At 40.3% G+C, this 16,946-nt stretch overlaps 1 protein-coding gene across 12 annotated transcripts in view; it reads left to right on the forward strand.

Moving 5' to 3' along the window:
* Window positions 1-16,946, forward strand: part of CIT (citron rho-interacting serine/threonine kinase) — a 72,699-nt gene that overhangs the window by 35,621 nt on the left and 20,132 nt on the right. For 11 of the 12 annotated variants that reach the window (XM_071816225.1, XM_065851791.2, XM_071816228.1 and 8 more), the window contains exons 19-24: window positions 2,639-2,734; window positions 4,469-4,585; window positions 5,019-5,128; window positions 9,689-9,863; window positions 10,869-11,066; window positions 13,252-13,305. In XM_071816225.1, coding sequence (XP_071672326.1) covers window positions 2,639-2,734; window positions 4,469-4,585; window positions 5,019-5,128; window positions 9,689-9,863; window positions 10,869-11,066; window positions 13,252-13,305 — 750 coding nt within the window. The remainder of the gene's footprint in view (window positions 1-2,638; window positions 2,735-4,468; window positions 4,586-5,018; window positions 5,129-9,688; window positions 9,864-10,868; window positions 11,067-13,251; window positions 13,306-16,946) is intronic. The other variant, XM_071816231.1, reaches the window with a different exon arrangement.

Raw genomic sequence — 16,946 nt, forward strand, 5'->3', positions numbered from 1 at the left:
AGTGCTCAAATTCACCTTTAGTTGCAACTTCAATCCTGTACCTTTAGTTTTAGTACTACTTTAAAATTCTAGTTGTCTCAGTGGGAGCACTTTTAAGTCAACTTAGTAATATTTAAGTTAATTACCTAGTGATAGTCTCAGAAGTAAAGCATTCTTGGGGCAGGATGCTTCAACAATAAACACAGTGATATCTAGCTTTTAAACTAAATTGCAAAGGAATTTAGAGGTTAGATCTACTTGAAATGCTTACATTTTGAAGCAGAGGGAAATTAGTCATCTAAACTGTTCATCTCCAAAGATAATATTTGTCAGGAATCCATTTTCACCCACATAACTTCTCTGTTGGCAGTTTCTTGTTTCTGTCCTTCTTAAACCTATTAAATCTTTATAGTGAATTAGTATGTCACTCGACAGTGAACCAAGCAGAGACTGTTTCTAATACTTCCGTGGGACAATCAAATAATCAAATTAATTTAGTGTTGCTCAGGAGTTCTCTCTCTATGTTGCCCATATGTCAAGGGTAATAGCTGCAAAGGTAGACTTTAGCATCAGAATGCCTGAGTGCTCTCCAGAAAAGGTAGAATCAGTTCTTTAGTAGTGTTGTTTCTTTCAAATTGTTTTGATGACATGACTGCATGGTAAGTGGGAGACTGGTTTTGCTGGGCACAGAGCCAACTTTATGTTTAGAAATAGCGTAAAACTTCACATTGTTTCATAAGCCTCTTGTGTATATTTGGGGATTGTTCCTTGGCTTTGATTACTCTCTCTGTGGAGGAAAAACTGGAAGGGAGTGCAGAAATATCGGCTAATTGTTTTACACCATGCGACATGTTTAGCTCTTCTTATAGATAGTTTCCATGGAGTTCTGACAGAATGTTGGAGAGACACGAAAGAATTCTATAAAGAAGTCAAACAGGTGTTTAAGAAATAATCCTAGAGAGTCTTTGCTGGTTCCTTGCAGCTCTGATCTGGGAGCACAGGGTTATAATTTTCTTTTTTTCTCCATTTCTACCCTGTTCGTTCCCCCAAGTTGATCTCTTCGTACGCTTTTGACTTTTCCTGGAATAGAAAGGTGAAAGGGAGCTGAAGATACAGAATTGCATTGAATAAGGTGGAAGCTGTTGAATAAAGGCATTGGTTTCATGTACACCCATCAGTACCTGAGAAGTAGCTGCTGGTCTGCCTGTAGAGAATTGAATAAGAAGTGAGAAACAAGGTAGAGAAGATACTTGTTACTGCTTGAATGTGTAGATCATTGCTATGAGGCTAATAAAGTTATCGCTACACAGAGAATAGTAAGTGAGAACTGGGATGGTAAGAGATTACCTTTTTGAGCCCACACTGGCTGTTAAGTGCCACTGCAGAAACCGGTGAAGCTTCTGCTACAAGATGAGCAGTCTGATGCTGGTAGCTTTGAAGCTGCTCCTGATCTGATTGTCTGATTCTCTGCCAGGACCTGAAACGTGTGGGCTTCTGGGGGAGGTAAGTTGTCCCTCTTGTTGCTGGGAGACATGTTTCAATTGCAGAAAGCAGCAATCTCCATTCTGTGCAGAAGTGTCGGGTACTCGGCACTGTAGATGACCTACTTTTGGTGAACCTCCTCTTTGATTCGCACTTCTGGAAAAAGCGGCCTATTGCAGTTACTGGAACAAAAAAATCTTTGTGTATTTTCAAGATGAGGACAATCAGAAAAAAGAATGAAAAAAACTGAAGTAGAAATATCAGGATATTTTCCTGTGCTATGCAGTAATGAAGGCAGACAGAGACCTGGGTGCACCCCAAAACCTGAACTTGTCTGTGCAAAAGTCAACCCAAAGGTAGAGAACGGCAGAGCTGGATCTGCCTCTTGTTCTAAGGAAATTGTTGTTGTGGCAAATATGTCAATAAATGAGCATAAAGTTCTAAACTCAGCTCTTGCAAGATGTCCTGTGAAAGGTGATTGTAGGTAAATAAATAGTCAGACAGCAGAAATAGCCAGCTTATGAAATACAAAATTATTTAAGTCCTTGAAGTGCATGGCTCAAACTATCCGACGTGAAGTACAGAGGTTAAAAATATTCTGGTATGTTCTACCGTACATATTGCATCCTGCACTGTTCATTTCCCCAGCAATTTATAAATAGTTATTCTGACAATATTCATCTGAGGAGTATGGCAGAGTGAAATCTATTCCCAGTCTATGAATGCAGAATGAAAAGAATAGACAGCAGTGCCCCATTATTGAGGTCTTCTGTGAGAAAACAAATGAGAGACCTTGTCGAAAATAGATCTGCACTTCCTGTGATGCCACTGCAGCTCTAAAGTGTTTATAACTGCTTGTTTTCACAAAACGACCTTGGCCCATCTTTGGGAATATTTTAGTGGGAAATGGAGATTCTTACAGTGGAAGTATTAATAGAAATCTTTGTCTTTAACGGTGTATCTGCTGTACAGTAGATGGGCCAGCAGCAATATGCAAAGCTTAAAATGGATAATGTACAGCTCTCATAATGTTTTTTTACTATGACAGCCCTGGTCTTGGGATTTTTATAGTGTGAAGGGGTAAAAACAATGAGTGGATGTTTGGTACCTATGTAACACATAAACACAGCACCTGCTACTTCTTTGTGTCTGAATATGAATCTCTGCTGTTTTTTAGGAGCTGGAAGAAAAGCATCGTGAGGCTCAGATCGCAGCACAACATCTGGAGCTGCAGCTGAAACAGAAGGAACAATTCTATGAGGAAAAACTCAAAGTAAAAATATCTTCTTATCATCTTCCTACCAGCTTTTGTGGGTAGAATGAGTTCAGGGAAAACCAGTTGCCTTTAGACTCCGAATCCTTTGTTTTTTGAGTTACCTTCTTGCTTACCACTACTGAAATGGTTAGAGAGCTCAGTGGAATTGGAATAATTTTCTGTTCTAGTCCATGCCATTGTACCTGGTCAGTGTTTAGCACTGCGTTTAAACAGGTGGCAGCTGAAGTCAGAACTATAGGAAGACAGTTGTTGATTGTAATTTGACTATTGCTGACTAGATAATCCTTACTGCTATTGTGTCTCACATCCTGAAAAAGCTTTCAGTTCCTGCTGCTGATTTTCTGAGAGTATTCACAGAGCCTACCTGCAAGTTTTAAATTCAGTAAATACTGGAGCGTTTCTGAAATTCCATCTTCTTGGAGCTGTAACATCTGCCAAGAAGCCACAGAAGCTGCCCACTTTTTTTTTGTCTTTTCCAGGGTAGCATAAGACTTTAACAAACAGAAATAGAATCATAGACACCATCTAAAATTAGGAAAAACAAATTGGAAAATAGGAGGATGTGCACTGGCTGAGGATTTTTCTGAAGAACCTGCAGTATGTCAGCCAGGAAATGCATTTTGTAACAATCTTTGTTTCTGCTAAGCATGATCTGTTTTCAGCAACCTCTATCTGGTACTTTTACCTAGGACTTGAATTCTACATTTCAGCATAATTATGACAGGATATAGTACTTAAGGGGAGAGAAGGAATTTCTAGGAGAGAAATATGAAACAAAATAAGAGAAATAAGAACATTTCCTGGCAGACCAGAGTATGTGGTAATCAGTAATGAGAGCGATAGGAAGATCAGAGGTAGATGTTGGGAAAGGAGAAGTGGTGACATTGAAAACTGGAAAAGAGGAAAGGGATTGAAAAAAGAATTAAAAGCAAAAGAGAACCAGCGTGTTACGGGGGAACGTATGATACAGGGTTTAGGAGGAAGAATCGGGAAGCTGGCGAAAGAGATTCAAAGGTGTGAAAGAGGACATGGGATGTTGTAACTGGAACAGTAAAAAATATCCTGTGGTGTCCAGACTTTGTGCCTTTGAAAACTTGTCTTTGGAGGAAATGACTTTCAGTTTGACAACAGACTTAGGGCTCTGGACATACACACATAACATACATTAAAAAAAAAAATACTAACATTAAATGTAATAACAGTTTAGTTCTGTTCCGAATGACAGGTATTCATGCCACAAAAAGAAATCTTTTACTTAATTGTTTCTCTTGATGTCTCTGACTTGAAGAATTCATGGGGTCTCACGCATACTTAGGGGATTTACAAATGACTTCTGAGCCATGTTGGTAGGGCAGCCAAAGCACATGCACTTCCTTACTCCCTCTGCTATACAGATTGGAGTATAGAGTTTTTCTGTTTCCTGTTGCATTTGTCTGGAATATTTCTTAAACAGAGTTTATATGACTTAAAATAATAATTAAAAAAATCTACAGTATCTCAATGTCTTTCTAAAATTCCATCGTTAAGTTCAATCTGCAGAGGTAGCTGAGAGTGTTCTGTTTTGGAGTTTTCTCTTCAATGGATTTAATGCAATTGCATCTTGGGTTTAATTTTGCTTGAGATATGATCAATTGCTTAAAAAAGTTTTGTCTTTCTTGATGATTTTCTTTCTGCTTGCCCTTTGCCCAGTGAAACAGATATAATTTAGACAAAAGAAATGTCTTCATTTAGGTGTTGGAAAATCAGATGAAGAAAGATCTTGCAGATAAGGAAGCACTTGAGAATATGCTCAGAAGACATGAAGAAGAAGCACGTGAGAAGTGTAAAGTCCTGGCTGAACAGAAGGCGGTACGTGGAGTTGAATTGGAAATCAAAGCATTTTAAGAGTAGCTTTCTGAGACACTGATTTCAAGCAAGATAATCTTGTTGGAGGTTTTGTAGTTCTTCTGAGCTCTTTTGAAGGAAATCCACTGATTAATACTGATTTTAAAAGACATTTTTTAATTCAAGGTGTGTTCTTCTTCTTAAAAATAGCCAGGTAGCTTACTGTGTACCCCTCATTTTGTGCATTGATAATATAATGGCTGCTTTCTCCTAATATAAAAGCAGTAGAAAGCAGTTGTAAATAGCTCCAGTAATTGCATCTGTGATGCTCTTTTGGCTGTTTGATTGGTTTTCTTTTACTTCTTTTTGTTTCCAGAAAAAGTTCAGACTTTTTAAAAACAGTGTTTGTATAATTCCTTCTATTGTGCAGTCTCAAAGGCACATTGCTCTGTTTCAGATGATCAATGCCATGGATTCGAAGATTAGATCACTGGAGCAGAGAATAGTGGAATTGTCTGAGGCCAATAAACTGGCAGCAAATAGCAGCCTCTTTACCCAGAGGAACATGTAAGTACAGCGACTGCTGTCACACTGGTCACTGCTAAACAGTTCTCAGCAAGATCTGTTCTCTTAATGTAAAAGTGGCTCTTTTTTGCAGGCCTGCTGTGCTCCCTGCTTGTTTTTCAGTGGTGCAAAAATATGTTTGTTCTTCACATAGTTGTGGTTCACTGCAGATTCTGTGTTTCCTCAAACATGACTAGGAAAATTGGTTTGTATTACAATGTTTGCTTTGGAGCCTTTCCTAAGGCTCGTGCTTTGTGCAGGTTTACCAAACATATTAAATGAGTACTAATGATGTTAAAGTCTAAAATACCTCTGGAGAAGCATATTTTCCTTTTCTGAACATATGTATTGCTAATAGATTTATATTTTCTTTGGTCTCCGTGGCAGTTACATGACGCTGAAATTGAAAACATTAAACACCTTTCTCTCACAAACATCCCATTCTGCCCTGATGGGTGAGAACATAAGTAGGAAAAGCAGATTTTTAAGCCAGGAGTTTTTCTGCATATTTTTGAATTGCCAATTGCAAGAGTGAGATGTTCTGCTACTGAAACGGGCAGGAGTAATGTGAAGCAGGAGATATTCCAGCTCAGTTTCAGAATTCTGCTTCAATTCATTTGGGTTTTTGTCCTGGCTCAGTTAGCACTTGCATCTCTCTCTCTTGCCTTCTCGTATATTGCCTCTCAAGTTCTCATCAATGGTCGGTGTAATAGTTCAGTGTTTTTGGAGTATACCACAGGTCAAGACCTAATGGCATCTTGAATCACTGTGTAATCAGCAATTGTTCTTGTGGTGAACTTCTGTTTATTAAACACAGAGGAAGTCTTCTGTGTCAGCTCTCTTTGTATGCCATAACTTTATTTTACTTTGGATTTTTGCTGTGATTCCTTAAATTGATGTTCTTCCTTCATAAATGAAGGCATTCTACTTCAAGTATAGGAAAAAGCGCAGATTGTTTGATATGACCTGCAAGGTGGGGCTAAAGCAATATATGCTCACTGAGTTCAGAGAGTCATCAGCTCTGGCTCTCTGCAGAAAGGTTTTCAGCGTCCATCAGCTGCTGGATGTGATGTCGGGCAGAGTGTGTGGGAAGCGCTTGGATAGATTCATCTATAATATTGAATAGAATGAAGCAAAGATGAATTTTGGCAAAGAGTTGCTTGGGTGGTTTTTTTTTTCCCCTTTTCAGTGCTGATTATGCCTCCAAATATGTAATGGCTCCAATTTTTTTTTGTATTTCAAATATCTGGCAAATCACTGTAGCCTGAGCAGCTGAAAATATTCACAGAAATAATTGAGAAATTTAATTGCGTTTCTTTATGCTCCAGATGACCTCCAGTTAATATCCCAGGGAGTTTGTTGAGGCGGCAAAAGCTGTAATTTACATTCAGTCTGAAATAAAACAGGAGTATTGTCTCAACATGTCCCTGGGAAGCATATGCAAGGTCTAGGTCACAGTCATTGGTGCTGAACAGAGTGGGTGCATCCTCTGGGATCCGGGCACTTGACTGGAGATCCAGAGAAAACAAGAAAAAATATAGTAATGTTTTAACATACGACTTAGATGAGATTATTGAGAGACATGTTGTCAAGTAATACAATTTTGCAGGGTTGGTAGAAGATAGTACAGAATTAACAACATTGTAAGAGAAGATTGCTTTATTGTGCAGACAGATAGCTAATGAATTTGTGCTTATTTTGTGAATTGTGGTGGTGAAAATGTATAAATCTATTGTTGGACTATATTTTGGATCCGCAACAGCTCCAGCTAATCTGAGCATGTTTGAAGAGGAGAACTAGTGATTAAACCCTTTGGAGGAGAGGGGAACTCTGCAGCTTTTATTCCATCAGTAGCTGAGGAAACTAATGATTATGAGGTTCCTGAGAAGATAGCCCAGTAAACAGTAGGAAGTGAAATAACACCTTTTGACAGTTGTGGCTGGCAATAATCTGTAGAGGTAAATTAAGAAAAGAGAAAAGGTGAAAAGGTGGTTTTGTGTGCAATGCATATAAATGTGAGTCAGAAGACTTAAGTTCTATTTATTTTTGTTAAGTCTTCCTATTTGATCTTGGGCAACCCACATAATTTCTCTGGGATAGGATTAATAACAGCTTATCTCACACTGAACTTCTTAAAATATTAATTCATTAATACATGAAGAGCTTTGTGAGACTTCTAAGTAGAAAGCACACTATGAGGCAGAATTTTCCAATGCATGATGACATGATTCCAGGAATTGTAAATAATGTAGAAAGACTTTTTTTTTCTTTTTCACAGAATCCCAGAATGTCAGGGGTTGGAAGGGACCTGGAAAGCTCACCCAGTCCAGTCCCCCTACCGGAGCAGGAACACCCAGCTGAGGTTCCACAGGAAGGGGTCCAGGCGGGTTTGAATGTCTGCAGAGAAGGAGACTCCACAACCTCCCTGGGCAGCCTGGTCCAGTGTTCTGTCACCCTCACTGAGAAGAAGTTTCTTCTCAAATTTAAATGGAACCTTTTGTGTTCCAGTTTGAACCCATTACCCCTTGTCCTATCACTGGTTGTCACCGAGAAGAGCCTGGCTCCATCCTCCTGACACTCACCCTTTATATATCTGTAAACATGAATGAGGTCACCCCTCAGTCTCCTCTTCTCCAAGCTAAAGAGCCCCAGCTCCCTCAGCCTTTCCTCACACGGGAGATGCTCCACTCCCTTCAGCATCTTTGTTGCCCTGCACTGGACTCTCTCCAGCAGTTCCCTGTCCTTCTGGAACTGAGGGGCCCAGAACTGGACACAATATTCCAGGTGTGGTCTCCCCAGGGCAGAGCAGAGGGGCAGGAGAACCTCTCTCAACCTACTAACCACCCCCCTTCTAATACACCCTAGGATGCCATTGGCCTTCCTGGCCACAAGGGCCCAGTGCTGGCTCATGGTCATCCTGCTGTCCCCAGGACCCTCAGGTCCCTTTCCCAACGCTGCTCTCTAATAGGTCATTCCCCAACTTATACTGGAACCTGGGGTTGTTCCTGCCCAGATTCAAGACTCTACACTTGCCCTTGTTATATTTCATTACATTTTTCCCTGCCCAACTCTCCAGCCTGTCCAGGTCTCTGGATGGCAGCACAGCTTCCAGTGTCAGCCACTCCTCCCAGCTTGGTGTCATCAGCAAACTTGCTGATAGTGCACTCTATTTCCTCGTCCAAATAATTGATGATTATATTGAATAATATAGGTCCCAGTACTGACCTCTGAGGTACTCAGTAACTCTGCCTTCTCTGTATCTCCTGTCACCAGGGCACCCACCTCATTCATCAGTGGGCCTACATTGCCTCTGGTGTTAGTTTTATCTGCCATGTATTGAAAAAAGCTCTTTCTGTTGTCCTTGACCCCTCTCGCCAGGTTTAATTCTAAGGAGGCCTTAGCTTTCCTAGTTGCCTCCCTACACCCTCTGACAACAGCCTTATATTCTCCCCAAGTGGCCAGCCCCTCCTTCCATGATCTGTAAACTCTCCTCTTCCACTTGAGCTTACCCAGCAGTTCCCTGTTTAACCACACAGGTCGCCTGGCTCCCTTCCTTGACTTCCTATGTGTTGGGATGCTCTGATCTTGTGTCCGGTAGAAACAGTCCCTGAACACTGACGAACTATCTTGGGCCCCTTTCCCTTCAAGCAACCTTGTCCATGGGATCTCCCTCAGCAATTGCCTGGAAAGGCCAAAGTTTGCCCTGCTGAAATCCAGGGTTGCAATTCTGCTTGCTATCCTGCTCCTGCCACATGAGCTCCTGAACTCCACCATCTCATGGTCACTGCAACCAAGGCAGCCCTCAACCTTTACCGCTTGAACCAGACCCTCCTTGTTGGTGAGGATGAGGTCCAGCAGTGCACCTCTTCTAGTTGGCCCCTCCACCCTTTGCATCAGAAAGTTATCGTCAAGGCACTGGAGGAACCTCCTAGACTGTTGCTGGCTGGCCGAGTAGTCCTTCCTTTATGGTAATTCTTATGGTAATAATTAATTGTTACCAGCTCTCAAAATTTGTAGGAGCACAAGTAATTATATTTGTTCACTTTGTAGATTAAGACTTTGATCAGAGAACAAAGCACTTCAATGTAGGTCAAGTTGTAGGTCCATTACAACTTTAAAAAGCCCAGCAAAAGAACCCGCAACACACTACACCCCCTAATCCGAAACCATAGGGCTTCTCTTATCTCATGGAAATATATTGTGTGAAGGCACCTATTCTTAGCTTTTATTTTTCCTGTGTAGAAAAACATGTAACAAGGAATTGGTGAAATGAAAAGAATGAACTGTAGCTTAAATGTTGTTGTAGATGACAGTGTACAAGACTGATTTCTCTGTGCAATATGCAAACATGGATTTTTACTGCTCTGGGCATATGTTGGTGAATACGTGGATCTTTTGCAGACAGGAATAGAGAGGGGGTTTTAGTTGGGATGTAAAATTTAAGCTATGAACTTAATTATTCTCCTTAACAGGAACCTTGTATATTCTTCCTTATGTCACCTCAGTGAAAGGACATATGTTAAGGACATTTTGGGCTTGTCACTTGTGCTTATCTCCTATCAGGAAAGCCCAAGAGGAGATGATTTCAGAGCTCAGGCAACAGAAGTTCTACTTGGAAACACAAGCTGGAAAGTTAGAGGCCCAGAATCGAAAATTAGAAGAACAATTGGAAAAGATGAGTCACCAAGATCACACTGACAAGAACCGCCTGCTGGAGTTAGAGACGAGGCTGCGAGAGGTGAAAACTTGGGTTTCATCCAAACAAACTTATCTGAATGTACCCCATTTTGAGTATTATAGCGAGAAGTAGAATTACATTATTTTTGTTCTGTGTGTCATTAAAAAAATAGTATTTTAAGGTGTATTAATTCAGTTTGGTCTAACAGTACATTTTTTCTCCAGGGAGTGAAAAATAAAAGTTTTTTTTTTTTAAAAAATTGCTCATTAGAAGGAGATCAAAGTAAGTACTAAGGATTTGTCATTCTTAGACCTTTAGATCATCTTGCTTTCCCAGAAGCGTATTTATAGTTTTTGTACAATATCCGTATAATTTGTTCAGCTAGAGTAGGTATGGGGTAGAGAATAAAAGCTCAGCTGTGTACAATGACCTCTTCTTGTTGGCTCCTCCACCCTTTGCATAAGAAAGTTATCGTCAAGGCACTGGCGGAACCTCCTAGACTGTGGCTGGCTGGCCGAGTAGTCCTTCCAGCAAACATCAGGGAAGTTAAAATCCCCCACCACAACCAGGGCCTGTGATTGTGAGGCTGCTCTCATCAACTTCCTCACCCTGATCTGGTGGCCTGTAATAGACACCCACAATAGTATCACCCTTGCCAGCCTGCCCCTTAACTTTCACCCATAGACTCTCAACTCACTCCTCATCTGTGCCTGGACAATACTCAATACATTGTAGTTGCTCTCTCACATCACAAACTACTTCAACTTTTATCCTGTTTATATCAATGGTTGATATGTGATATTGGAGTCACAGCTGGAACTATTCTTGTGCCCTTATTGTTGTTTCAAAATGCCAGGTTGCTTTTAACCTTTTTTCAAGCAAACCCGTAGTTTTTAGGTAGTAAACAAAGCTGCATCCTTGACTTCTCAGTGACTTAAGCGATCCGTCAAGATGTGATTGTGGGATAGACACAGCAATGGAATCTTAAAGTGAGGTCTCAGATTACATTACCTATGTTTTCTTGGTTAGTAACTTACGTTTGGATGCTACTTTTTCTTTCTTCAGGTTAGTCTAGAGCACGAAGAACAAAAGCTGGAACTCAAAAGGCAGCTGACAGAGCTGCAGCTGACGCTCCAGGAGCGGGAGTCTCAAATCACGGGGCTGCAGGCTGCGCGGACAGCCCTGGAGAACCAGCTCCGCGAAGCCAAAACTGAACTGGAGGAGACCACAGCTGAGGCAGAGGAAGAGATTCAAGCTCTCACGGTGAGCCTTAAAATTCATATTAAGAGCTATACATACAGATTAGAATTTTGTAGTTGCATGTTTCATGAAGAGGTTAAAATTAATTTATACTATTTACTTTTTAATTTTCAGAACTAGACATGAATTGTGCATGATAGAGGCAGGAATGGCTAAAATGTCACATTTTGTCTGTCTTATTATCTTTAACCATATGAATGCTTCCTAGCAGTGGCTCATTGCTGCCAAAACTGATTGATTGTTTGCAAGAACATCATTACTTTTGTGACAAGGTGAAAGTTGCATAGGAAGTTGTTGTTGTTAGTTCTACTCTGTGATTTACTTATTTAAATAATATATCAGGAGTTTGAAAGTACTTGATGATCATAAATGTTTTGATGATTTTTTTTTTTTCCTATGAGTTATCCTGCTTTGAGGATATTTATTTAAAGTCCTAGGAAAATAGTGTTGTTAGCACATAATTTTATTGTGATGCTTATTTCATTAAAATGTCATGTGTGTCTTGCAGTCTCTGGTGAAGTGTGTGAATGATATAAAGAAAAAAAAGTTTAAAAGTTCGATTTCCCCCTTTGTTTTCCCCCACTCCAAGTAACTGGAATGCTAAATTCTAATGCTGCTGGTTGCTGTCTGCTGAGCATAAAAAGATGCTTTCAAACAATGCTTTCAAACTGCTTGATGCTAAGAAATGTTTCCTTCATAGAAGATTCCCAAGGCTGTGGGGGGAGAGGGTGCAGAAGTACGTGTCCTGCTACCAGCTGGCCCAGTGAGGTCTTCAATGACCTTCCAGTCCAGTTCATTTCCAGTGTTGAAAATGTGCATTCTCTTGCTCCAGGGGCATTTGATCAAAGAACTGTCCCGAATATTTCTGCCATTGCTATTTTTCAGAAGGGGTGGGGGCTCAGCTGGGATAGGTGCTTGTGTCATGTTGCTGCTTTGGCAGAATGGGAGAACAGGGCAGAGCTGTTTTAAAGCAGGTACGTGCTGGGAAAGCAGAGCAGCAACACCGGGGTTTAAGAATAACTGAATTGAAAAATGGCATTGGTTTCTTTTTTTGCTGAAATCCGAGGCGGTCCCCTCCCAGCTGAAAGCTTTGCATAACAACTAATATCACTGCCCAGGGGATGGCGATGTGCTTGAGACCTTTACCCTACTCCACCAGTGAAACAGATGAATATTTATGCCCTGTGTGCACTCAGTTATTGCTCCAGTTAATTTGGGGCAATGGTAGGGCTGTCGGGCCAGCTGTTGTAAGACAGTGCAGTCCGGTGGGCTTGGGGGTACTTCTGTTATGGGTTTTTGTAATATCCTTTTTTTATTTTTCACATTGCCTGTTGTGCTAAGATAGCTTTTTAGCTCTCATATTTGACTTAGCTGAACAGTTTTTTCCTGTTTAGTCTCTTGGCTCTAAGGAAAATGTTCCGAATGAAAAAAGGCAGCTGGATGTGCCAGGGCCCTAACCTTTCATTTGTTAAGTTTTCAGATAACATATGACACTAGACACTAGTTAAATGTTTGATGAATTTTGAGAGAGGCCATGAGGCTGAAACAAGAGCTTTTGCTTTGTCATGCTTTGCTTGTAAATTAGGAGGTAAAATGGTGCATGCAATACTGCCTTCTTAATTAAGTGTTTGCACTTTTCCGAACTTTGGATGCTGTCTTCCGAAGAATCGATTGTCATGTTTCATCACTGCTTTTTTGAGATGCTTGGGATTAAATGGTGCTTTATGGTAGGATTCAGGTAGATTGGCAGACCTGTTTGCGATAGCTTGCACACTTCATTATAGTTTCTTTTCGCAAGCGTTAAATTGTATGCAGTGTTTATTTGATGTGAAATACCAATCTGGATGTGGACCAACCCAAATTTAAATGTCAAGAATGTACAAACTTACCATGGCATTGACATGTCTTCTGGTGACCATTTCAGGTGGAACCTTTTACATAATTCAGTTCTCAAGTTTGTACATTTTTCTGAAGTGGTTCAGAGTTGGGAGCGTAAGTGTGTTTTGATTAAGTAGGTTGTGACTTTGCTAATCGATACTTTGCCACTGCAGAGCGCTTTCACAGCCCGCAGCATCTGCCTCGCGAACTTTGCCTGCCGGTAGATTGTTCTGCAGTTTGTTTAGCAACAGCTGTTGGATTCAAATTCTAATGTATGAAAAATTGATGATTAACTTCTTACCTTCTTTAGGCACATAGAGATGAAATCCAGCGTAAATTTGAAGCCCTTCGTAATAGCTGCACAGTGAGTATTAAACACAGAACATTGAATTATTTTGAAATTAAGGATAAGGAAACAAACAATTTACTTATTTAATCCTTGATGACACTAGTCCACTAATGTGGACTTCTGGCTTCAAGGTGTTAGCAGCAGCTAGACGGATTGGATTTGATTTCTCTTAGGTTTCAGGTAAACCTCAGTTTTGAGGTTTTAGTCTGATCATGAAATTGATACTATTCTTCTTTTTGGAGAAGGAAGTAAAATAAAAGATCTCATTGCAGTGCAGCTAATAAGAATGGTGTAGCCGCTGCAAAAAATGATTGTAGGTGAAGATCTTTCCTGCTCACAAGAAGAAAAGATCTACCTGTCCAAAACCTGAGCTGCATTGTAGATCTAGGCCAGAGCAGAGAAGCCTTCATGCTACTCTGGGTTTCAAAGAGGACTTTAACACGGTTTGAATAGGGGACAAATGTTGTGTTTCCGCATAATACATTGATGTCATCTGCTCAAAGAGCAGAGAGGGCTCTAGGGTCTTAATTTGCTTGAGATCTTTTGATGTGTTTTCAGATTAATTTAATCAAGCCAGGACAGATGTCTGAGGGTTTGTCAGTCAGTAGGGTTCCTGCAGATTAACACTATCTTGAGACTTACGATGGTTGATGGAGAGCACCTGGCTTCCAATGATGTGAGTTACAAGAGGACCACAGGCTTCTGGATCAGCGTAGATTTTTGATCTTTCTGGGCTTTTTCTCCTTACCCCACCATGTAAACAGGGCTCAGTTGCTGGTTTGTTTGTTTGTTTGTTTTTAAATCTTGATTGTTTCCCTACTTCCAGTGATTTCCTCAAACTTATTTTTTCTTGCTGTAGGGCAAAGTGTCTAATCTACAAGTTGTCATCTTTCAAAAATAACTTTTCAGGATGAGAATTATTCTGTTGTCCTCAGTTGCTCTTTAGCGCTAAGAAGGGGATTCTTCTGTTCGTAGAATATACTGATACGTAGAAGAGAGGAAGCAGACCCTACCCAAGTGTGTTAACCTCTATCTAAAAGAAATCCTGCACAAGAAGCTTGACTTGTTGTTCCCTTCTCCATTTATTTAGATTGATCCTCTAGCTCCAGATGTGCTACCATGTACCTGACATCCACAGCTGTCTTCTTTTGTTCTGTCTTGCCCTTTGTACAGTGCAACAGCTTTCTCTGGAAATGGTTACATCATCCCCATGCAGGCAAAAACCAGTTGTAGAAAATCTGTAGCTTCTTTTCACTGCATGGTAGGTGGCCTTCCAGTGGTTGTAAGTCATCTAGTAACACTTCAGCTGTGTAAATGAGGTGAACAATCTCCAGCAGTGAAGAGTGACCCATAACATTTCAAGAATGTTGAGAGCTTCAAAGGTTTTGCATAAAAAGATTTCTTAAAGTGTTGTGCATTGTAAGGCCCTTCAGTGAGATAAGTGAGATCAGACATCCTCATCAATAAGTAATTAATTAAATAGTTCCTCAATGAATAATACATGCTCATCATACATTCTCTTTCCAACCCTGGAGAATACATGTATAATTTAATTGACCATGGCTAGAAACTTGTTGTTCTGTGTTGGGAGCAGCTCTGGCTGCCCGGCCTGTCTGCTGAGGAGCACCCGGAGCAAACAGGACGATCTGCTCAACAGGGACGTTTAGTGTGGTGCCTTCACCACGTGTTTCATCCTCATTTTTATCTTATTGTGACCAGTATGGTGCTTTGCTTTTTGGTGAGCGTCTGGTTCTACTTGAAGGTGATTAGAATATATACTTCTTTTAAAAGAAGATAACACTTCAAAGGAATAACTGTAATATGCTGCTACTTAGCAAGTTTTCACCAGATATCCTCTTTAAGCTGAAACAAACTTCTTGAACTAGTCTGGCAACCTTTGATATGAAATTATTTTTTAGTTAATCTTAGTAAGAAGCCAAAACCAGCATAAGAATTATGAAAATAAGATCAGACAGGGAAAAAAAAAGACAGATTGAAGTCCTTCAGTACTTTTGTAGTACTCAAAAGAGAAATAAAATACCTGATCTACTTTGTTTGGTATTTCTTCTGTTTTTCTAGCTTCACAAAGGTCACAGCTTCCAGTTGTAGAGAAGGATTTCACCTCACGTGTGTCTGCTTTCATTGTACCCTCATTGCACCCTGTTCTTCCTTTTGCTGAGGTCTCTGGCCAAGCAGACATTTTTAGGTTCTCTTATTTGTTCATTTAAAATTTGCTATGGTTTGAGGTGCATCCATAGACACCATCGCTTTGTTGTCGGTCATAATTCCTGCCTTGTTTGTGAATCTATATTCAGTTGCTCTGATACCTCTGCATTGTTATTCTTGTGACAGCTCTCTTTTAGTATTGCAAGTCAAAAGAAAATGCTGGCTTTTGCTTTCTCTGTCTCTCAATTGTGCAAGAAATAATAGGGTACATAAGTACGATAAAAATTGTAAATTGTAGTACCTGCTGTACACACACACACAGATGCATGTGGGAGCACACGAAGAACGATATTGTATCATAATCTTCTCCCAATGGTAGCTCATCCAGCAAATGTGTTGAGGGAAAAGACAAATTCCCTACATTTAAAGAATTATTACATCAAAAATGTGATCCATTTGAGTGTTAAAAGATTTTCTAGGGAATCAGAAGAAGATACAGGAATAGAAGGCATTTTCGTAAATAGGAAAATTTACTATTTGTCAGTTGTTTCTAATTTGTGGTTTGTTGTTGGATTATCAGCATCTTTGAAGTTAAAAATGCACCTAAGTTATCTAAAGAATAGTAGAATTGTTCCAAAAAGAAAACATTTAGTAAGCAGGTGGTAAAGTCTATGAGTATTTAGAAGAAAAGAATCCTATGAAGTATTTACACTCAGCATAGTAAAATGCTGTTGCTATTCCAGGGAACCACCAGCTGAATCTTCTCCATTTCTTTCAGGTAGAGGCTGTTGCTTTTACTCCAGCAATGAGACTGGCATTTCCTAATACTCATTAGATATTGCATTTCCATTTATTCAGGATTTCTCCAATAAAACAGGGTTTATCTCCCCTCCTTCAGGTTCTTCTGTCACCATCTTGTGTTCCTATCTGAAGCATGAACAGGCTTGTCTTTGGCGCTTGTCTGTGCGATTGGATATTGAGGCGTTAAATCTGCAAGCCCGTGAGCCACATGTGTAGTTTTAGTCGTGCATCAAGTCCTGCTGACTTTGGTTTAAGATCCTCATTCCACATTAGCCCAATGAGCTGGCATACAAGAATGATCTCTGGTCTTGAGAACTCCGGAATTATGTCTAAAGATGTTTTATACTTTGGTGCTACAGAATAAAGGCATCTTGCCCACTGTAACAAGGCCAATGCCCAGGCAAAAACTTTTATATGGCTTTGTTAAATTTGTATAAAAAGAAAAACAAATTGGCTGTTGGGAAGGAGGGGTTACCCCCGATTCTCATTTCACAGAAAATGTGATGGCAGATGCTTTGTAGTTTGTGTAGCCTGACAAAAAGCCAGAGACTTGTCGGGTGTGGACGAGGCGCTGCTGTGACGGAGGCTAACGGGACATCACCGTGGACGATGCCACCGTCGTTATTTGAGGAAGTGGCTCATGGAGCAGAGGCAGCTCCTCTTCTGGGCACTGGGATGGGGGAGTAGAG

This window comes from Patagioenas fasciata, chromosome 17, assembly GCF_037038585.1.
Source record: "Patagioenas fasciata isolate bPatFas1 chromosome 17, bPatFas1.hap1, whole genome shotgun sequence".
In the NCBI taxonomy this organism is placed as follows: domain Eukaryota; kingdom Metazoa; phylum Chordata; class Aves; order Columbiformes; family Columbidae; genus Patagioenas; species Patagioenas fasciata.